Genomic DNA, 23012 nt, shown 5'->3' on the forward strand with positions numbered 1-23012 from the left:
GTCCCTTTCCTCTGCCCTTTGCTCCAGTAACTGACTCTAAGAAGAGAGTTCCCTTCTCATCCAGCCCTGAACACTTTTGCTGGCCTTCCCTCTTCCGTGGCCCTGGAAATACTTTTCTTTCTCCGGAAGTCCCTTTGCCTCCTGGTCTCAGGAAGCCTACCCCTTGCCCCTGCCCTGACCAGCCCCCACTGGAGTGTTTTCCCTCCTTGTAGGCTCTCTGCAGCCCCGCTTGGCTGGTGGGTAACCTGCCCTTCAGCAAGACGGGTTGGCTGCTGCTGTCACTCAGGTCTGTCTCTGAGTCTCAGTCTCCTTGTGTGGGGTGGGCACCTTCTCATCACCTGGAGCATCTCTGCCTGGCATTCATTACCAAGAAGCAGTGTTCTCTTTTCTTCCTAGTCTGGTGCCCTCTCTCCTTTTCGATCCACCCAATGTTTTTGTGGGGGTTTTTTTGAACTTTTGAAGTCTGTCTATCTCTAGCTCTCAACTCACCATCACAATAGCAGTGGCTGAGTCCACAAGTGACTCCTGTTTGGGTTCGTTCTGGGCCCACACACCTTCAGAAAAGCATTTAGTACTTTAGGTGGCATGGAAGATGCTTCAGATTTGCAGCAGATTCTTAGGATCTCAAGGTCTTCCAGTTGTCTCTGAGTTATTCTATTGCTTTAAGAAGCTCCCTTTTCTTTTCTTTCTTTACTTTTTTTTTTTTTTGATAGTCTTAGTCTGGTAAGGACTTTTTTTTTAAGGGAAATTTCAGCATTCCCTTCTTGAGGCATGACCACCTGAATCTCCTTTTCAAGTGATTTTTTTTCCTAAACTCTAAGGGTGCCCGTGAGACATGCAAACGGGGAAGCAAAGAGCAGTGGCAGCTCGTCACGAGCTGACCCCCTGAACCTGTCTCCAGGGCCCCCTTTTCTCTGACTCTCTAGTGAGCCAACAGCAGCCCACCCAGTCTCTCTCTTGTTGCTTCTTCTATCTTAGGCCTTTCCTGTTTCCCTGTCTGCAGCTTTAATAAATGTACTCTCAAATTAAAAAGTAAAACAAAAACAGTAAAAGACAAGTTTACTGGTTTAGGTTATCGACAAGTCAGACCTTTAATCAAGAGGCCCACCTTGGATGGCATGCCTGTGGGGAGTGATCGTCCTGCCCCAGACCCTTTACAGGTAGGGCTTTAGCAGAACAATTTCTGGTCCTGGTATTCCAGATCCTGGGGTTATTGTGCTGCTCGGAAGATATGTTGAATATATGAGTCAGAAAGCCACCAAACATTGGAACCAAGGCATGTAATGTTTACACACAGACCTTGTCAATTTTTGCAGCTGCCAATTATTGATTACCCGCCAGGTTCCGGGCATTGTACACGTACTACCTAAAGTTTACAGCAACCTACCACACCATATCACTCTGTCCTCATTTCACAGAGGAGGAAACAGGAGTAATTTGTCCAAAGTCATACAGATGGTGGGTGGCAGAGCAGGGATTTGAGCCCAGCCTGTTCAGGTCTTCTTTGTGTGCACACTCTCCCTTTGTGATTTGTATATCTATATTTCTTAATTCTTCTATGTATCTATATTATGAAAGTTGAATAACATTTAGTGAAGAAGAAAGTCTGTTCTCAGAGACAGAAGCAGGCATCCGAGCTTCCACTCTGGCTGGTTAGGGAATGAGCCCTCTGCGACCCTGAGGGGCTGAAGCCCTCTTCCTGTGTGCGTTTGAATGCTTGCCCCAGGCAGCTTGGCTGTGTGGTTGATGAAGTGTCGGATCGCTGAGAAAGTCCTCTTATGTTTCTCCCTAGATCAAATTTGGATCCCTTCAACCAGTACACTGAAGACCAGATTTGGGATGCCCTAGAAAGGACACACATGAAAGAATGTGTAAGTAAAGAACCGAGGGCGAGTGGATTGAGTGCTGGCCTGCAGACCAAAGGGTCACCAGTTCGATTCCTAGTCAGGGCACATACCTGGGTTGTAGGCCAGATCCCCGGGGGGGTGGAGGGGGCACATGTGAGAGGCAACCACACATTGATGTTTCTCTCTCTCTTTCTCCCTCCCCCTCTCTCTAAAAATAAATACATAAAATCTAAAAAAAAACAACTGAGGATGAGCTTTGCTACAATTTCATGGGTGGAAACGCAATGATGCTGTGGTCACTCCTCAGCCTGCTGGGGCTGCCTCTGTCCAGCCTGGTCTGTCCCCCCACCTGCAGGATGTCTGTGCAGGGACACTTTAGAGCAGGGCTTCCCAGATGTCCCAGTAAGGGCATAAAAGTTGCTATATCCTGACCCCTCCTTGCCTCCCCCTCCTCCCACCCATGATCATATTGCCCTTCTTACTATCCATTGATTGAGCAGAGATGAATGACAGCCACTCAGAATTCAGTAATGCTTTTAATTAATTTCTATTTTATTAATCATAACAGTATAACATGATTTCAGAGTATATATGTGCAAAAGACACATTATTTGTGGAGGGTGCAGAAAGCATGAAGCATAGATATGGATTCACAGATCTCTCGGTAGCTCAGCAGGCCCCCTCCAGAGGCCCAAATCTGCAGATGGACTCCCCTCCCCTGGAGGAGGGCCCTCGTGTCCCTGCTGAAGTCAAGCTCAGGATCCCCTGCCCTAATACCATTAGACCACCACTGATTTTATCTCTTTTAGATTGAGCTTTCTCAAATAATTTCATTTGAAGACTAGGTTGCCTAGCTTACAAAAACAAAAGTCGGACAACTGTGGACCACTGCTTTGCACTTCAGAAAGACAGCAGTTTTATTTCCCCCACCTCCTCCTGCACGCCCATGTTTTCGGTGGCCCCAAAGTTAGGCCCACTATATGCCTGGGTGTGTGGGCATGAAAATATTGGAATTTCCAGGTACTTCTGAGAGTAAGAGGCTAACAGAGTAGCATATTCAAAATGGGGACTGTCCTAGAAAGTGTGGGTCCTGGTGGGTGTGATTGCCACACCTGTGCTTGTTTTGGGGGGGAGCCAAGCTCTCAGCTAGTAATTCCTTCTTCTGTTTCCGGATCATTTACCTTGGCCACTGGATTTTTGACAAAAGTCAGAGTTGGGTTTTTTTTCCCCAACCTTTTTTACCCTTCTAACTTGCACTTGCTTTCTCTGTAGATTGCTCAGCTACCTCTGAAACTTGAATCTGAAGTGCTGGAGAATGGGGAGAACTTCTCAGTGGGCGAACGGCAGCTCTTATGCATAGCGAGAGCCTTGCTCCGTCACTGTAAGGTGAGGCAGTGTGGTGGGTGCTGGGGGAGGGCAACGGCAGGAGGAGCAGGAGCTGGAGGGGCAGCCTTTCCTTGCTGCGTTCCTGCCTCTGAGCCCAGTGGCACTTTTTAAGAGAATGCCTAGGGGAGTTTCTGAGTTAACCTTAACAGTTTGGGTATATGGGTGTTTTTTGTTTGTTTGTTTGTATTTCTCACTTCCCCGAGCCTTCAGTTCTCAAGGGCAACCTTTGACTCTGGCCAGTTGTCATAGACTGGAAACTGTAGACTTAGAAGATCTTAAAACTGCAAGACATACCCAGGTCATCAGATACAGTCCCCTCATTTTAGAAACTGGAAGAGGGAGGTCCAGAAAGATTACTTATTGTGTTTGCAGTCAGAGCAAGTAGGGTGAGTGTTTTGTTAGATGAGTATTATACGAATACCCCTGTATTTATGGAAATCAAGGCAGACATACAGATTTGGCGTTACATCAGTTCTACGCAAAACAGTATTTTTACATATGTGCATCTACTGAGAAAAAGCAACATATGGGGTAAAATTGAAATGCTAAAATACGTTTTCATAAAACCTAAATTAGCCAGAATGCTTAAGGAAGTAGCTGGAATCTCTGTCCCCTCTTCTCCGGCAGATTCTGATTCTAGATGAGGCCACAGCAGCCATGGACTCAGAGACAGACCTGCTGATCCAAGAGACTGTCCGAGAAGCCTTTGCCGACTGCACTATGCTGACGATTGCCCATCGCCTGCATACGGTCCTAGGCTCTGATAGGATTATGGTGCTGGCCCAGGGACAGGTACTGAGCCCCTGACGGACCTGTGCTTGACATGTACCCTTGTCTGGGAGGACTGGGCTGATGGACATCTTAGCGGGGTCTGAGCATCCAGGAGAGCAGCCATAGTGGCTCTAGTCTGGTTACTTTGGGGGGTGGGGGAAGGGTGATACAGTCCCTCCCAACAAGGGACTGAGTGAGGGACACACTTGGGTTCTCGTGTTGCATTACTGCCTGTTCTTTTGTTGCTTGAAAACAGGGGTGCCTGACTTAGATCCAAGAGCGTGTTTAGTTAGTAGCTAATTCACATACACAGGAAATGCACAAGGTGTTCTGAGACCAGCCACCATGGGTTGTTTGCTTTCTGCAGCTGCACAGTGGTGCTAAACGTGTCATCCTGCCGCTCCAAGCTTCCCCACAGTCTGGCCCAGGCTTGCCTTCTTCATTTCCCTCTTTCCTGCCAGGTGCTATTGGCTCTAGGCAGTCTTGCATCCCTTAAGCTTTTTCACCTCTGTCTTTACTCATATAGTTCCATCTGCCTATAGGGCATCTACCTAAATGCCCTTCCCTCTTGTTCCCTTTCCCGTGTCTACCTGCTCACAACTTGCCCATCCCTTAAGAAAGCCAGTGTCTACCTGGCCTCTCATGGTACAGCGTCTGCAGCCAATGTTGTACCCTAACACAACCAGTCCTAAGGAAAGACACTTTGTCCTTTGGTCTATCTCTTCCAGGCAGGACAGCCTTTCCCAGAAGCTCCCAGGAGGCTTCTCTTACATGTCCTTGGCCAAGGTGGTGTCCTGTGCTTTTTGTCCTGCAGCAAGGGAGGCTGGGAAAGTATGTGGCATTTTCAGCCAACATCACGGGAGGCAGGTTCTGCCAGCATGTTGCTCACTTAGCTACTGCGATACAATTTCTGGTGGCTGCATAGAAGTCCATAGGAACAGATCATTGACTGAGTCTGTCCCTTACCTCCATTCTTTCCTGCCATCTAGGTATCCTGAGCTATTCCTTTTCCATCTGTAGGTTTAGATCAGCTTGCAAAACAAGATAACATTTGGCTGCTATGCCTTTCACTTGAGATGCAGTGTTTTCCCTTGCAGCTTGTAGCGTCTTGCGGATCGGTTCCTTCATACCTAAGGCTGAGAGAACTAGAGGAAGGAGGTCTAGAGGGCTTTCTCTCCAGCCTTTCCCTTTACCCTGGTTAGTTTTTAAAAAACCCTCCTTGGGCACGGCAGGGCTAGTCCAATTGCCACTAGCAATTCCTGGTGAAAAGCACCTGAATTCCCGGGTGAAAGCACCCTGTCGGGGGCTCTCAGGCTTGCCCCCCTCCTGAGCAGGGGGTTCTCTATATCAGCCGAGTGTCCCCGAGTCACGTACTGATGCCATCTCCTTCCTTTGCAGGTGGTGGAGTTTGACACCCCATCGGTCCTTCTGTCCAATGACAGCTCCCGGTTCTATGCCATGTTTGCTGCTTCAGAGAACAAGATCGCTGTCAAGGGCTAACTCCTCCCGCTGCCGCGGAGCCTCTTTCCTGCGGAGCATCGCCATTCCCTGCCTGGGGCGGGCGCTCTTCCTGTCCTGCCGAAACCTTGCCTTTCCCGATTTTATCTTTTCGCACAGCAGTTCAGGATTGGCTTGTGTGTTTCACTTTTAGGGAGAGTCATATTTTGATTATTGTATTTATTCCACATTCATGTAAACAAATTTTAGTTTTTGTTCCTAATTGCACTCTTAAAGGTTCAGGGAACCGTTATTATAAATGTATCAGAGGCCTATAATGAAGCTTTATACGTGTAGCTATATCTATATATAATTCTGTACATAGCCTATATTTACAGTGAAAATGTAAGCTGTTTATTTTATATTAAAATAAGCACTGTGCTAATAACAGTGCAAATTCCTTTCTATCATTTTTGTACAGTTTGCTGTACTGGAGATCTGGTTTTGCTATTAGACGATAGGAAGGGCAGCGTATTGTTCTTTGCTCGCTGGTTGTTTCACGGCGCCAGGTTTTCTAGGTATAAAACAAGGAAGATGGTGGCAGTAGTGGGCCCTCCAGCCGCCGCTCTGCCACCTCCCCATGACCACCCCCAGACAGGGTGGATGGAGGGGGACCGCTGGGGGCTGGGCAGCACGCTGTGGATTCTCAGGGCTCCTGCTTTCTGTCCTGGTGTTGCTTCCCCGTTTCTGCGTGCAGAGCAGTGGGGCAAAGCCCAGACCCCTTGCCCCTCCCTCCGCCAGGGATGCAAACCCCAGCAACATTCCTGGGCGAAGGAAGTTTCCTCTTTCCTGCCTTCCTCTTTTTGCTGTTGTTTCTAAAGCAGAATCAAGTCTGTTCACGGAGTGTCCCACTGCCTCAGGTTCCTCACGCTGGCCACTGCACAGAGCTCTCCAGCTCCCGGGCCTCCTGGTCCTGAGCCCTGGAGCCGACCGCTGCTCTTCCCAGCGGCACCTTTGCATTTGCCTGGTCCCGCCGCCCCCACAGTCCAGTGACAGGCTTCAGGGTTTCGTGGGTCTGTTTCCTTTTCTCACCACAGTTGTCACACCATCTCTCTCCCTCTCCAAAGTCTGCGACTTTAAGCAGCTCTTGCTAATCAGTGTCTCACACTGGTGTAGAAGTTTTTTGTACTGTAAAGAGACCTACCTCAGGTTGCTGATTGCTGTGTGGTTCGGCGTGTTCCTGCAAACCCCCTTCGTGCCGTGGGGCCAGTAGCTCAGGTGGGCGTGGTCGCTGCTGTCATCAGTTGAATGGTCAGCGTTGCATGTCGTGACCAACTAGACATTCTGTCGCCTTAGCATGTTTGCTGAACACCTTGTGGAAGCAAAAATCTGAAAAAGTGAATAAAATTATTTTGGATTTTGTAAAACGTCTGTCTGGTGTATAAAGTAGTTCTCTTGGAAGGGAGCGATGTCTTCGAATGATTTTGGAATACTGGGGCCTGGTTCTGAATGTCCAGCGATGGAGTTCGGTCTGAGAAGGGCCAGTGCTCAAGCTGGTTTCGTGCAGGGGGCCTGGGGCCCAGTGAGCCCAACATCACCTGTGGTGGCCCTGGTCCGTGAAGCCTGTGTCCTGGGCGTGGTCACCAGATGAAGCTCCTGTGCTGCTAGTAAGGGGGCTGGGCATGGGGGCGTGAATGCTTCAAACGATGTCATTGCCCTTTCGGCCAACTCGTTCAGCCCAACTCACTGAGAATTAAGTATCCATTCAAAAGGGTAATCATTCTAGAGTTTCTCAATACAGTATTGGGTGCAACCAAGAAAGCTTTTAAACTGTTCAGTACTGGGTCTGCTGACCAGCAGCAAAAATCACGTCTTACACCCAGCCCTTTTTGTAAACGACTGTCTTGAAACAGCAGTGGCATGGCTCTCAAGCTGAAATTTCCGTTCCACTTTTTGAGAGCTCGGGAGCCACACGTGGCCTGTGGCAGCCGTGTAGGGCAGCGTCGGCCGATACAGAACATTCCCGTCATCGTAGGCAGCTTTGCCGGACAGCCGTGACATAAACCACCACTTGCATGGATGCCCTGGAGTTACTGCCCAGGAGGGTAGCGCGGTCAGCAGGGAGAGCCTCTAGGTCGGGGTCCTGCTCGGGCTCTCTGTTGCACCGTGACTTCCCGTCCTGTTCTCGTGTCTCTCTGGTCTCCTCCCGCCTCTCTCAACCTGCTTGGCCCATGAGAGGAGGCATTTTCCCACCTCTGTCCACTCCCTTTTCTCTCTGTGCATGGGCTCTGTCACTGCCACACCTACAGTGTCAAACCTGCCACTGGGCTTGGCCGCCCTGTGGTACCAGTCCCCAGTGCCTGCTGAGTGCCTCCACTGGGCATCTCGACGGTGCCTCAAACAGCCTCTTGGAAATCAGCGCCCCTTGTCCGAATTAGTGGTACTACTGCCCTCCTTAGTCTTCAGGCTAGAAGCTTGGAGTTATGTTAACTCTCCTGCCCTTTCCCAGTAAACTCAGTCACTTCAGGTCCTAGGCATCACCACCAACAACCCTTCTCCCGCCCTCCATTCAAATTGTAACTACAGCTTCGTAACTAGTCTGCCTGCCTTGATGTCCTTCTGAACCATTGCACAATGTTTACCACTGACTATGCAAACCGGAAAGGCAAGCTGGTGAAATATTTCACAACCTAAGTAGATGAGTCAATAAAAGCTGTGGTACATTAACACGATCGAATACTGCTCCGCCATAAAAAGGAAGGAACTCACGTTTTGCAACGTCATGGCTGGACCTGGAGAGCATTACACTAAGTGAAATAAACCACTCACAGAAAGACAGTTACCATATGATCTTGCTTCAGAGTGCAGCCAAGAGGGGGGCCCCAAACAGGGATTTGGAATGGGGTCCAGAACTCAGGGTGTCCAGGAAATATTGGAAAGACATATAAGATGTCCTCCCCCTCCCCCACCACAGGTGTGAGTTGGGGGAAGGGACACATGGAGCAGGAACATATACAGCAACAGCTCTGCAGCTAACCTCTGACATGGTCATTTAACATATCTATAATCTTTAACTGGTTGCATAGATATGTTAAATAGCTCTGGCCATGCTCTGAGCCAGGAGGATAGAAGGGACTTCTACCCAAGATGTAACTGGGGGGCAGGTCCCCCGAGTTACAGGGCCTACGTGGGAGCTTGGAGAAGATTGGCTCCATGACATGTGGCCACACCTGCCCAGACTCACAATGGCAGCCCAGTAAACTTGGAATAATACAGGAATGCTGGCAGGTGTAACTGATTGTAGGAGGAGTCGGAAATGGGGGTACAGAGGAAGATTGGCACAGGGATTTAAACCCAGACTTGGTAGCCATTGGGAGAGAGAACCACGCGGCTTTGCCAGAGTAGGGACTTCCACAGCTTTGGTAGAAGAGGACCACATGGCTTTGGGGTGCTCTCTTTGGCCGTGTGGCCTAGGAAGCAGATGAGACTTTGCCTTAAAGAAGGGTGAAAAAACTCTTGCCAATAGGCCATGAGAAGGTGCTACATGGCTTTGGATTAGCTGAATATCCTGAACCTCAGTAAGCTGATGGTGCCAGCAGCCTGGATCATGGACGTCTGCTGCTTTTCCTGAGACGTGGTACCCCAGTCTAGGGTGGAGGGAGAAGGAAGTACTATGTGCATCCGTGGGTATCCTAAAGGACTTTGATATTTTAATGAAGCCATTAGGTCACTTCTTTAAGTCTGGATAGCTTCAAATAAACATTTCCTTTCTTTTCACAAATCTCTGGCGTTGAGAGATGTCTTTTCTCTGGCGGTGGACAAGTGAACCTAGTAGGGGGTCCTTTTGGTAATAGTATATCATACCCCCCTTGGCCCTGGTCTGTAACAATCTCACTTATGTGTAAACTAATGAGCAAAATTAACTAGCAAAACAGAGACAGAGGCGCGGTTACATGGAACAGACTGACAGCCGTGAGAGGTGGGGTTTGGGGGACTGGATGAAAGAAGGTGAAGGGATTAAGCCAAAAAAACAGGTATATATTTTTATACACAACACACAGACACAGACAACAGTGGGGTGATGGCCAGAGGTGGAGGTGGGCAAAGCGGGGAGAAATGGGGATGGACAGAGCCTGTGGGCGGTGGGCACACGGTGCAGTGTGCGCACGGTGTTTCTGTTGAGTCACACACTTGAAAGCTGTATGGCTTTATGAACCAGGTCACCCCCGGCAGGTTCAATTTTTTAAAAAGACAGACTAGACCCATGGCTGCAATCTTCAGGGGACAGTCAGGTGCTGACAGAGGGGCCATCGGGCGCCCATTATCTGGCTCTCCCCCTCCTGCTCAGCGTTGCCAAGAGCAGTCCAGTGTTTTTGCAGTTTTAAATCTCTGCAGTTTTCTCAGCCTGGAATCCCTCGGTCATGCTGTCAGACGAAGCCATGTTTATCTTGTTAAACTCACTTCAAATACTGTCTCCTCCACAAAGCCTTTCTCTTCAAACCAAATTCTTCTGGTTTCCTACAGCCCATTGCTTACACACCTATTTAAGGTTTTTTAGCTTTTATTACTTTGCATAATCTAGTTGATTATTTTCTTATATTTCTGCCCGTGAATTTAAACTTGTTGAAGGCAGCAAATCATCTTAATTTTGTAGACCTTATAACTTCTGGCTTAAGTATTATGTTTTACACAAAATAGGAGCTCAGTAAGTGTCACACTACTCAGCTGACTCTTGATAGTGCCAGTACATGGATGCTCAAAGAATGTGAATAAAAATCGGCGTTGCGCTGGCTGGTGTGGCTCAGTAGATTGAGTGCTGGTCTGTGAACCAAAGGGTCACCGGTTCAATTCCCAATCGGGGCACATGCCTGAGTTGTGGGCCAGGTCCCCATTTGGGGATGCACAAGAGATAACCACACATGATGTTTCTCTCCCTCACTTCCCCTCTCTTTGAAAATAAAAAATAAATTTAAAAAATCAGTGTTACAGACTTTCATTCTTTTGGTCGTGGCAAAAAGAAATTTAATTGCTTCAAAGAGACAGAGACATGGCATCAAGGAGAAGAGACCCTTATGTGGCACGACTGCAGGAAAGACAGGAGAAGAATGCCCAGTGTTCGGGGAACAGCTTTGTGAGGTGACACTCCTTCCCTACCCAATTTCCAGTTGATCACCCAGAAGTAGGGCTTAGTGTTGAAAGGAAATGAGCCAAGGGGGCCCAGGAAGTCCCAGCTAACTGAAATCTTACCTTGCACAGATAGCTGCCTGCACTGCTGTGCACCCTATTTCTTCTACTAACTTGTTCCTGATTATAAAACTAATGCATGCAGAAAAGTGCAATGAAGAAGACGAAAGCGGCCTGTACTCTCTCGTAGCAGAGTGTATGTCCCAAACCTGGCTGCAGCAGTGTCCCTCAGCCCGCGTACTTTCCTTCATTGTGACCTTGACAGCCTGCGACCAAGAAGTAGAGTTTGTTTCCCTACCCCCTTGAATCTGGGTGAGCTCTGTGACTACTTGGGCCAATAAAATACAGTGACACTGTGCCAGTTCAACGCAAATCCCTGCTGGGGCCTAGTAGCTCACACTTCTGCCCTTCAGAAGCCAGCCCCCATGTAAGCAGTGCAAATAGACTGACACCACCATGCTGTGAGGTTTACAAGCCACATGGAGAGTTCCTGGAGGATGGGATATGGAGAGAAAGTGAGGCCAGGCAGCAGCAGCAGACACAGGGGAAAAGAAACCCTTTCGGAAGCGGAGTCTCCAGCCTCAGCCATCCCAGCTCCTGTCACTTAGATCAGCAAGGGACCACCGGCTGAGCCCTTCCCAAATCCCTGAGCAAAATAAAATGCTTTTTATATATTTTTAGTTTGTTAGATGAGATTGAGCATTCGGGGTGGGATGGCCATAGACTTTTTTAATTGATTGATTTTAGAGAGGGGAAAGGAGGAGCGAGAAAGAGTGAGCAAGAGAGAAATACTGGTTTTGTTGTTCTACTTATTTATGCGTTCATTGGTTGATTTCCTGTATGTGCCCTCACTGGGGATTGAACCCGCAACCTTGGCATATCAATACGATGCTCTAACTAACTGAGCTACCTGGCCACAATTCTATGACTAACGTGGACTGATAAATACGTCCTGAAAAACCTGGATCCAGATAACTTCATGAGAAGCATAACTCCAGCACTATGCCCACTCCTAGCTCCCATTAGGGAGATGATATGTATTTGGGTGGTGGTGGGTGGAGGAGGGTACCTCTCTTCTCTTCCTGGAATCTTCTCCCTCAGGCTTGAGCTCAACATTCTTCCTGGGCTCAGGCAAGCTCCCACCTGTCTTCTCAGGTGGACTCAGCTTAGGAAGACTAAGCCAGGCACTGCCCAAGTGAGAACTGTCAGGGTTAGGAACTGGTCTCCCATGGCCATGGCACAGCCACTTCCTGAAGGGAAGTGACATCACCCAGGACTGGTCCAGGGCCAACCAGCCTTCACAGACACATGGACAATGCCTTGAAGAAAGCAATGGAAGGGTTTTCGCCAAAGCAACCTCCATGTACATTGCCTCTGGAAGCCCAGCAGCTGGTTGAGACTGGCCACGTCCCATGTGATACAACCACTAAAATTCATACGTAGATAAGAAAACCAATGGTTGGCTAAGAGAAGTGATACTTTGGGAAGGTACGTGTCATCCATCCATTCCTAGATCTGATACGGTCCTGCCCACAATCACCCACCCTGGTCTCGCCATGTTATACTCACAGAAAGACCTCTACTCCTTCGGTTTCAATACTTTGTCCTTGACCATTACTGGGGTCACCCTCAGAAACAGGTGCACAAGGAAAGCTGCTGGTACATCTTCCAGAAAATCCCTGTTGGCAACATTGTCTACTAGATAACAGACCAACGAGTCTCCCTCTCAGACTGTAGTGTCGGGAAGACGACCCACCAATGAGCGAGGACTCTGGAGCACATCGTTTCCGCCTGCTTATTCTGACTGACAGGAAGCTCAGGTACCATAAGTACATTCATCTCCAATTGTTTCCCTTATCCTTCATGAGATTTTGGGTCTTTCCTTCTGACCGTCTTGAATATATTTAATATTAAGTAAAAGCTGCCATAAATCTTGTTTGCATAAGAGGAATGTACTGAGTATAATAAACACATCATTCTGGGCCCTGGCCCAAATGGCTCCATTAGCTGGAGCACCATCCCATAACCAAAATGTTGTGGGTTCTATTCTTGGTCAGGGCACATACCTAGGCTTCAGGTTTGATCCCCGGTCTGGGTGCATACGATTCCTGGCCCGGTGCATATGGAAAGGCAACCAATCAATGCTTCTCCGTCACATTTATGTTTCTCTCCCTTCCTCTCTCCCTGCCTCTCTCTCTAAAAGCAATGATAAAATGTCCTTGGATGAGGATTTTTTAAAAAGACACAATTCTATCAGAGCCTCGGCTGCTCTATCTGTGAGGGGGAGACAACAGTTCTCACCCATGAGACTCTTTGTATACAGAGCCCCTGGCAAACAGTGGGTGCTCAAGTCTGGGTTGTTCCCCCTCCCTCCAGTGCCCACTGGAGGAGCAAACCCTGAAAAATCTTATTCACAAGCTCTACCTCAGAGAGGACCTGCTACTATAGGACCATGGTGGCTGAGTGGAGTGGGGTGATGTGGCGGCCTTGAGTGGGTCAGGACAGTGGGGCGTGGTGGGGGGTTGGGCTGCAGCACCCTCCCGGGGCTCACGCCAAGCCTCCCACGGGGAGGGTGCAGCAGGCGCTGGACACAGAGCTGGGCACTGTACAGGGCATCCGCTCTGGGGGCTGTGAGCGACTGCCTACACCCAGGCAGTCCTTCACGAGGTACAACACTTCAGCGGCGTCATGGCAGTGGGTACGGTGCGTGGGTGCATGACCTCCGCCCATGTGCTCAGCCACCCTGTGCCTGAGGTAGTGGCTCCATGCCTGATCCAGTGTCTGCGGAAAGCACCATTCCTGGTCTTCCTGCCCAGCTCAGCCACCGGCTACAGCTTCTGCCTGTCTGTGGGCTCCCAATCAATCATCTAGCCATCCATCCATTTACCCACTCCTATCAATGGCACTCACGATGGAGGGTTATGATTATAAAAGAATATACTCACCCTGACCCGTGTTGCCTAGTTGGTTGGGCATTGTCCCATGAACCAAAGGCATGGGTTCAATTTCCAGCCAGGGCACATGCCTGGGTTGCAGGTTCAGTCCCCTGCGGCATGTATAGATCGATGTTTCTCTCACATTGATGTTTCTCACCCCCTCTTTCTCCTTCCTTTCCCCTCTCTCTAAAATCAAAAATAAAATAAAATAAAATACTTAAAAGAATGTACTCAATGAGGGATAATTTTTAAAGTTCCTTATTGTTTAGAGGTAACCCCTGCAGGCATTTGAATGCACCTCTTCCCAATCTTTTTTGTTTACATATACTTTTATATGGTTGTGATTGTGCTGAATAGATAATTCTGAATATTTCATTCCACTTAACATATTATTCAGATTCTTCTACATGAGTGGTTCAAACTTCCAGGTACACGGAAATCACCTGCAGGGCCCGCTGAAATAGTCATTGCTTGAAGCTACCCCCAGAGTGTCTGGGGGTGGGGCCTGAGAATTTGCCTGACGGGTTCCCAGGTGGTTCTGGTGCTTTGGGTCCAGGGACCACATTTTGAAAACAACTGCTCTACATCACTTTTAATGAGGCAGAATGTTTCACCAAATGGATGTGGTGATTCTTACCCTTTATTGGTGAACGTTTAGGTTATTCACAATTTAAGTGCCTTAGGCTTGATCTGTATTTTGTATTATTTCCTTAACCTGTCTTATTTCTTTCATTTTATAACCAGGTTAGGAAACCAAGTATCAAATGAGGAGAGGAAGAGGAAGAGAGTTATATCAGGATATTTAGGTCAAGAACAGCTATTGTACGTGTACATAAATGTTGAACCTGAGCCTCCTTGGAGTCAAGGCAAAAAAGGAAAAGCCAGTCAATCCGAACTGTCATTACCTAACACAAGGAGACAAGCCTGGATCAGGAAGGCTTTGGCCAGCATCCTCTAAGAAATTATTATAAAGACCATCATTCATACCATCCTTCTGGTGGGTCAAGGTGGACAATGCACTGGGTAGTGGCTTAAGTAGGAGTTTTTTGTTTGTTTGTTTAAATTTTCACTTATTTATTTTTAGAGAGGGGAAAAGGAAGGAGAGAGAGAGGGAGAGATATATCAATGTGTGGTTGCCTTTTGTGCACCCACTATTGGGGACCTGGCTGGGAATCAAACCGCAACCCTTTGGTTCATAGCCTGTGTTCAATCCACTGAGCTACACCAGCCAGGACTACAGTAGGAGTTTTTAAAAGATGCAAAAATAGTCTTCAAAGTGGTAACTTCTTCTATCTCAAAGCCTTTTAAGAGATAAAAGTTTAACATGCAGTTGAATACATTCTTCAGGGAGTCAAAAAAATATAGTTGAGGTTTGTGGCTCTCTGGGACCTACCTTGAGACAGGTTTCCATGCGGATTTCTGACATGTGTTGGATGGGAACATAATAATTCCCTCTCTTTGCCCAGGCTTACTGGGTGAGAAGGGTTTTGCACGAAGCACATCAGTCAGGTTTCATAGTAACTGGGCCATCCAGATTCGAGATAAAAGATGCTGATTGAATTAGTCCTCTATTTATCTTACTGTGTAACAAATTACCCCAAAGACAACAGCATTTATTGTCTCCCTGTTTCAGAGGACCAGGATCTGTGTGCAGATGAGCCGGGTGCCTCTGAATCAGGTGGCCGGCTGGGGCCGAGGGTGAATCTGCAGGTGCCCCTGGGGAGGTGCCACCTGAAGCTCACTCACTCGCAGGCTAGCTTCAGGATTCGCTTGCTCGAGAGCTGTTGGCGGAGGCCACTCCCAGGGCCTTGACGTTGAGCCTCTACATGCAGCTGCTCAAAGCATGGCAGCTCCCCTGCATTAGAGAAAGCACGCGAGAGAACACCCGAGACGGAAGCTACGGTCTTTCAGTAACCTAATCTCAGACGTGATAGCCCCGTCACTTTTGCCGTATTCTGTTTGTTAGAAGTGAGTCACTAGATCCAGCCTACCAGCAAGAGGAGGGGTTTCATAGGGAGTGAGTGGCAAGAGGTGAGAATTATTGGGGGGTATTTTAAAATAATGTAGCAGCAATGTTGACATTTTAATGAAGATGAAACACTCACCATGGTGTGCTGGTGTAGGGAGACTACTCTGTGCGTGGAGGTCGTGGCCAGAAAACCCCACGGCTTTTCTCAGAGAGCAGCTTTGGCTCAGCACTGACGCTCTAGCCTGTCCATGGTAGAAGCCTCGATGGTACCGTGTAGTACACTATGAAAACAACAGGGGAAAAAGGTAGGGGGCCCAGTCTCCTCCATCATGACCATCTTTGTTTAACTCTTAGAACTCTTGGTTCAGGGCAGACCTGACTTCAAGCATCCTGCCAGGTTGCAATTATTAATTATTATTAATTTCATCAGACTTGAGATTCCTGCTTCCACACATTTCTTCTTTATAACAACCCTATTCTTTTTTTTTAAGATTTTATTTATTTATTTATCTTTAGAGGGGAAGGAGAGAGGGAGAGAAACATCAATGTATGGTTGCCTTTTGTGCGTCCCCTGCTGGTAGTTAGTCTGCAAGGAACCAGCCTGCAACCCAGGCATGTGCCCTGACTGGGAATCGAACTGCGATCGTCTGGTTCGCAGGCCCGCGCTCAATCCACTGAGCTACACCAGCAAGGGCTCAACAACCCTATTCTTTAGAAATTATTTTTATTCTTTTTTTCTAGACAGGGAAACTTCAGCTTAGAGAGCTCAAGTAACTGCCCCAAACACACAGTAAGTGACTTAACTGAGTTTCAAATTCCTGTGCCTGGGATACCAAGCTTTTGTTCTTTCCACCACTCTCCCTACCGTTTGCATAGCCCCAGAAATACCCCTCTACGTAAGTAAATGAACCAGTGGGCAAGGCAGGGCTGTTTTGCATTGTCCATGGCTCTGCCAGATTGGCTGGTTCTGAACTGCCCTTGGCAGTCATTGGCCAGCAAGTCCATAGGTTTGACGAATGTCTCCCAGACGGTGAGGACAGGACCGTGTCATCAGCTCATTTGTTGGCCTGACAGGATGCTCTGGAGTCTAAAAGCTGTGCCAAATGAGGTCAAGTTGAAAAGGAAGAAACCAGGGGGTTCAGCTCAGTTCAATGTCATTTGGGATTAGAAATTTCCATTTTAAGAGTTCATGCCTGCCAATCTGATTTTACAAGTTCTGTGATAAGAGCTCCAGGGGACTATGAACAGCCTGGAATCCATATGGAGCTTTTCCAACTTGGGCAAGAGATGTCTCCTGAAGGCAAAATCGAGGCTTGACAGCAGGTCTTTAAATGTTACAGATACTCCAGAACCGTTCTGAGCCATTCCATCGGGTGGTGATGACAACCGCAGTGGTTCCTAATGCCATGGTGGCATTTTGAGCCTTCTCTCCTCAGACATTCTGTTTGATTATGAACTTCAAACTGCCATTAACCGGGAGGAAGCTGGCAGAGAGTCCCCAGGGGGTACCCAGCACGCAGGTGGCTCTGTAATCTGGGGGAGGGAAGGTTGGCCTTAGTGTACTGGATTGGTTATACTCAGAGCCTGTTTCAAGAATCCAGTTCTGTCATTCACTTTGCAAGAAGTCCAGAACATCGCCCAGAACACGATATAAGTAATTCTGGAGGAAAAGAGCATTTCACCAGGAGCCTCTGCATCTGCAGGTGATTAGTAAGTGAGAACCCTTGTAACACAGAGGTTACTTCATCCTGGGGAGGGGAAATGGGGGGAATTCCCAGGACTGTAATGAGGAAACAGAGCTCAAAAGGCAGCAGCAAAGCATGTGCCTCCCAAACACTCTGTTTGAAACCACGGAGAGACCAGGTCTGAGTGCCGGTGGGTCTGGACGACCAGGGCCAGGCCCTTCCCTTAAGCTTCAGTACAACTAAAAAGTAAAAAAAAAAAAATTAAGAAAGAAAGTGCCTTCTGAAAATATTTACATTGCTTGAATTTCTGCATTTTTATTGGCTTCTGTTTGGTGTTCAGGCTTCAAACTCTGCTGAGTTTTCCTAGTTTTGTTTTTAATTCCCAGACACCTTTGTTAAAGCCAAGAATCCTGTAGCTAGTCCCCTGGTCCCCACCGGGGTGGACAATTTAATTCTCTGGAGTCTGTTAAAGGAGCCCTCCTCAGACCCCGCAGCCAAGTATCCCAGGTCCAGGCTCCACTTTGGTCACCTGGGCAGCCCAGGTTCCATGGGGTAAGGGGCAGAAATCACCGACCGAAGTGGCCTTTGTCTCTTTTCTGCTCCCATCTGATCAGCTGGATTCTCTTTCCAATCACTCCCTTCTCCTCTGAGATAAAGTGAGGGCTAGGCTTAGGGTTCACCTCTACTCTCCCCAACCCTAGAGCAAAGCTTTCTGTCTCTTCTTTTCACTACTCAGTCTTTCCTTCTCTTTGTCTCTCTGCCATTTCATCTCTCCTCTCTCTCTCTCTCTCTCTCTTTCCTCTGACACACACAAACACACAGTGTTTGCTGTCCTGTGCAGAAACTAGTTCCCTCCAGCAGTGCCTACTGCTTCTGGCCACCTCCTTAGGGGGCAGTGGCCATCTCTGGCCTGGGTTGGAAGTTTTTACAATAGGGGTGGGTGGCCCTAAGCCAGGAGAGTGTATAATTCAGCCACGTCACTGATGCGAGCCTGGAGGGGGAACCCGGAAAGGGCCTGCCTAGTCTTCGAGGGGCCCCCTGGCCCCTGGGCAGCTCTCACCAGCACATGGGGTGTTCCCCAAGCTCACCTGCAGCCCAGTGTCAGGGCTGGGCTCTGGGCCAGCGGAGGTTCCCTGAGCCACACCGGCTCCTCTCCGCAGAGCGCCACCATCTTGCCTAACCTGGCCTCTGTGCTCAATGACCCTGAGTTTTGGGAGACCCCCTGAAAGTTCAACCTCAGTCACTTCCTGGGCAGTGAGGCCTTCCTACCATTCCCTGAAGGTACTGAGCACAGCACTGGGTCATGGGTGGTGAGTAGGAGGTGTGGTGGGACAGGGACAGCTGCCCTCTGACCTTTTCCTCTGCTTCCAGGGCATTGGGCATGCCCAGGTGACTGGCTGGCTCGAATGGAGCTCTTCCTGAGGTTTACCACCCTGCTCAGGACATTTTGGTTCCAACTGCCAGAGGAGAGCCTAGGGCTTAGTCTGGTGTGCACCTCTGGGGGCACTCTGCAGCCCCAGCCCCAGAAGATCTGTGTAATACTCCACCCGAGCTGCCCTGCCCCAGGCCCTAGGGAGAGGGTCTTCGCTGGGGATCTAGAGACTTATCCTCCTCAATCTTTCCTTGGTGTCTCTTGGCTCCCACAAATTTAGAGAAGATGAGGAGCAGGAATCCACCTTACTCAGTTGCTCATAGTTTCCTCTAACACAAGCTCTTTGGAGTGACATTAAAGAGTAGACTTACTAAGCATTTTACAACAGTGAATCAGTTTCGGTAGCTCAGGTTAGTTATGCTTTGGCAGGGAAAGATTTTACAAGGTTAGTTAATGATTCAACATTGAATCATTGCGCAAGATTAATATGGGGAGTCAAGCCTCACAAGATAGTAGCTAAATAGATTCAGTGGAAAGTCATTCAAGCAAAACTGTAAAGATAAAAATGCATCCAAATACGATTGACACCCGCGCCTGATAAGCCAACAATGGGCAGTTTATTTTCGGCCCTCTCCTGCCCTCTACCGACCAAAGGGAAGAAGTGCAGGTCCCTGCGGACCCGTGACCGGAAAATACTTCCCCTAGCCTCCGTATCAGGCAAAGCCAGCAGCAAGCTCGCAACTCTTTTCATTCGAAGTTTTTACTCTGCTTCAGATCCCCCAAAGGATCCCCAAGTTTTCAAACATTCAGACAAGTCTTGTTTATTTAAAAAGAGTAACTTGCACTGGCCCCTGCTGGTGTAGCTAAGCAGATTGAGCACAGGTCTGTTAATAAAAAGGTCGCTGGTTCAATTCCCAGTCAGGGCACGCTGCATCTCTTTCTCCTTTCCTTCTCCTGTGTCTAAAAATAAATAAAATCTTTAAAAAAGAAGAGTAATATTAAGGAAATACGAATTAAAATCAACGTAGGATGCTAATACACACTAACACACTATTAGAATTGCTAAAAACAATCCCAAGTAGTGGTGGACTTCTCGTATGCTATTGGTGGGAAGGTAAAGTGACCCAACTTGGCTGCTCCCCACCCCCCCACCCCCCCACCCCACCCCGTCTCTGGCCTCTTCCCCCCGACTCGGCCCGAAGAGCCTGATAACAGACTTAAGTGGGTGACGGACCAAGTGGCTGGACTGCTCAACTTGGTAGCGTTGTTTTAGGTGAAGCTGCGTGGTCTTTCTAGTTTTGACTAGACATCACAACATACAAAACCTGCCCCTACAACGTGAACAAGGATTGGGATTTAGTTTTGAGTTCACCGAACAACAGAAATAATTTCAAGCTACTGCTCGTGAATTTGCCAGGGAGGAAATAATCCCGGTTGCTGCGGAATATGAACAAACTGGCGAGCACCCTGGAAGTTCCCAGGCTATTAAAAGTGTCTGGGAACTTGGTTTAATGAACACACAAATTCCAGAAATTTGTGGAGGCCTTGGACTTGGAAATTCTGATGCCTGTTTAATTATTGAAGAATTGGCTTATGGATCGTCAGGAGTCCAGACTCTATTGAAGCAAATTCTTTGGCAAATGCCTCCTATTATTGCTGGCAATGATCAACAACAAAGGGAGTGTTTCGGGAGGATGGCTGAAGCGCCAGCGACACGCGTGTACTGTGTAACAGGACTAAAGCAGGCTCTGATGTAGCCAGAAGAGAAAGGCACCAAGGCAGAAGAGAAAGGAGCTCAGTATGTTATTAACATCAGGAGACGTGGATAACTGATGGAGAAAAAAACAGTTGGTATTTTTTTACTGGCTCATTGTGATCCAGATTCTAAGTCAGCTCCTGCTAGTAAAGCCTTTACTGGATTTACTGTGGAAGCAGACACCCCAGAAATACAGATTAGAACAAAGGAATTAAATGTGGGCCAGTGGTGTTCAGACACAAGAGGACTTGTCTTTGAAGATATGGATGTGCCTAAAGAAAAGGTTTTGGTTGGTGAGAGAGCTGGTTTCAAAACTGCAGTGGTTACTTCAGATGAAACCAGACCTCCAGTCGCAGCTGGGGCTGTGGGACTGGCTTAGATTGCTTTGGGTGAAGCTACCAAGTATGCACGGGAGGGAAACGTTTTGGAAAGATGCTTGTAGAGTGCCAAGGAACGTCATTTTTGCGGGCTGCAATGGTAATGAAAGTTGAACTAGCTAGATTAAATTACCAGAGAGCAGCTTGAGAGGTTGATTCTGGTCACTGAAATACCTATTATGCATCTATTGCAAAGGCATTTGCTGGAGATTCTGCAAATCAGTTGGCTGATGCTGTACAGATTTTTGGAGGTAATGGATTTAATACAGAATACCCTGTAGAATAATGAGAGATGCCAAGATCTATCCGATTTATGAAGCTACAGCACAAATTCAAAGGCTTATTACAGCTCATGAACACATTGGTGGGTACAAAAATTAACAGGATTGCTGTAGAGACATGATTAGTTGTTGCATAAATAAAACATAATCTATTAATTAAGCTACAGAAAAGAGAAAGGGCTTTAAGACTATAAGCAACACAAGGGAATTTTCTGGGATGATAAAAATTTTCTGTATCTTGATTGTGGTGATGGTTACACAGCTGTATGTGTTTGTCAAAAAATCATTTACCTGTACACTTAAAAGGGTGAATATTATTCTATATAAATCATACCTCAATAAATCTGACTTCTAAAAAAGGAATGTCTTACCTTTACCTTTTGAGTTATTCAGAAGATGTGCATATTAATAAACCAGTGTTTCTAGTTAATAGGATACCAATCATCACTGCTCCATTGAGCTGGCAGAATTCCAGCCAGAAATAAGGGAACTTGATGTATTAGTCAGCCTCTGGCCTGTTTGCAAGCAAATATACAAGTTCCTCTAGGCATTTTGAAATCTTGAAGCTTTCTCCCAGATACCTCATTTTCTGCGTGGAACCACACCCAACGCTGGGAGTGTCTAGACTGGGACCCACTAGACAAGTGGGATCCCAGAAAGCATCAGCAAACCTGGAGCTGTCTTGCCTGGAGACCTCCAGCCAAGGCTGACAGCGGTTTGTGAGCCAGGCAGGCTCAACGGTTGAGAAAGCAAAGCAGGTCCTGGTTCAGCCGCCTCTTGCCTCACTCTCCCAGCCCTCTGCCAGTTCTCTTTCTTTTAGAGCCCTTGTGATGGATTAAGAAACGTATTTGTCCTTTGTTCCTGTTTCTGGCACAAAGCTCCTCAACCCCCTGGGATTTCCCAAGTGATAGGCATGCCTTTTGTTAGTCATAAGAAGCCCTTTTTGATGATGAGATTGTTTAGGATGGAACCCTCAGGTAGCCTCGCAATGGGGCTGGTGACCCAATCAGAAGGTTGGAACTTTCAGCCTCACACAGGAACGTGTGGGGAAGACGACAGATCAAGTTCTGCAAAAGCTCTTGAACAAATGATTTGATGAGCTTTCCGGTGGATGAACAAATCCATACCCTGGGAGGGTGGTGCCGCCCAGTTCCCTGGGGACAGGAGCTCCTGTACTGGGGACCTTCTGGATCTTGCTGTACAGACCTCTGTATACGGCTAACCTTCTGTATCCTTTATAATATCTTTTACAATAAGTTGGTAAACATAAGTAAATATGTCTCTGAGTTCTGTGAGCTGCTCTAGCAAATTGATCAAACCAAGAAGAGGATCATGAGAACCTCAGATCCATAGCCTTCGGTTAGAAGCAGGAGCGATGAGCTGTCCCGTGGGGCTTATCCCTTAATCTGTAGAATCTGACTCTACCTTCAGGGAGGTTAGTTAATTTCTTAGTGGCGTTGAAACACACCCACTGGGGCCTCTATCTGGAGCTTGCAGCACCTCTGACACCCACCATGGAGCTTCCTGTCTGTGATCCTGCCTGGCCCATGTCACTCCACTCAAAGCCACCTCCTCCAGGAAGCTTTTCCTCATTTGAACTTTGACCTTGGTTAAAATTCCAGTTTTGCTATCAATAACCTTCCTCTGTGTGCCTTGGTTTTCTCATCTGTCAAATGGGGTGATAATAGTAGTTGTCCCTTAGGCCCGTCCTAAGCGACAATACTCGGCACAGAGGCTGGCACATAAGTGTCCAATGCATGCTGGTGGGCATTTCTTTCTCCCAAACGTACACATAAGCCATTTACATCTTTAGTTATGGCCCTAAAATAAAAGCGATGATAACAGGAGCCCCTCCCCCTTTGTATTGGCTTCCACCTCAGTTTCTAATTACTATCACATGACGATATGGTGATAGCCTCGATGTGTTGAGAGCCAACCATCTGCAACTGGGTGCCTGACACACACAAAGTCATCAAAGTGACAGGGTGGAAATTATTATCTGAACTTCTAG

General features: G+C 47.8%; 1 protein-coding gene and 1 pseudogene across 3 annotated transcripts in view; both read left to right on the plus strand.

The window, feature by feature from the left end:
• Positions 1-6868, plus strand: part of ABCC5 (ATP binding cassette subfamily C member 5) — a 76660-nt gene extending 69792 nt beyond the window's left edge. For all 3 annotated transcript variants that reach the window (XM_037027631.1, XM_037027632.1, XM_037027633.1), the window contains 4 exons: positions 1793-1871; positions 3120-3233; positions 3861-4025; positions 5403-6868. In XM_037027631.1, coding sequence (XP_036883526.1) covers positions 1793-1871; positions 3120-3233; positions 3861-4025; positions 5403-5504 — 460 coding nt within the window. In that variant the 3' untranslated portion in view covers positions 5505-6868. The remainder of the gene's footprint in view (positions 1-1792; positions 1872-3119; positions 3234-3860; positions 4026-5402) is intronic.
• An 11753-nt stretch (positions 6869-18621) lies between these two features.
• Positions 18622-21101, plus strand: LOC118974168 (medium-chain specific acyl-CoA dehydrogenase, mitochondrial-like; annotated as a pseudogene).
• The last annotated feature ends 1911 nt before the right edge of the window (positions 21102-23012 follow it).

This window comes from Sturnira hondurensis, unplaced genomic scaffold (assembly GCF_014824575.4).
Source record: "Sturnira hondurensis isolate 20B ecotype Veracruz unplaced genomic scaffold, ASM1482457v3 Scaffold0019216, whole genome shotgun sequence".
NCBI classification, from domain to species: domain Eukaryota; kingdom Metazoa; phylum Chordata; class Mammalia; order Chiroptera; family Phyllostomidae; genus Sturnira; species Sturnira hondurensis.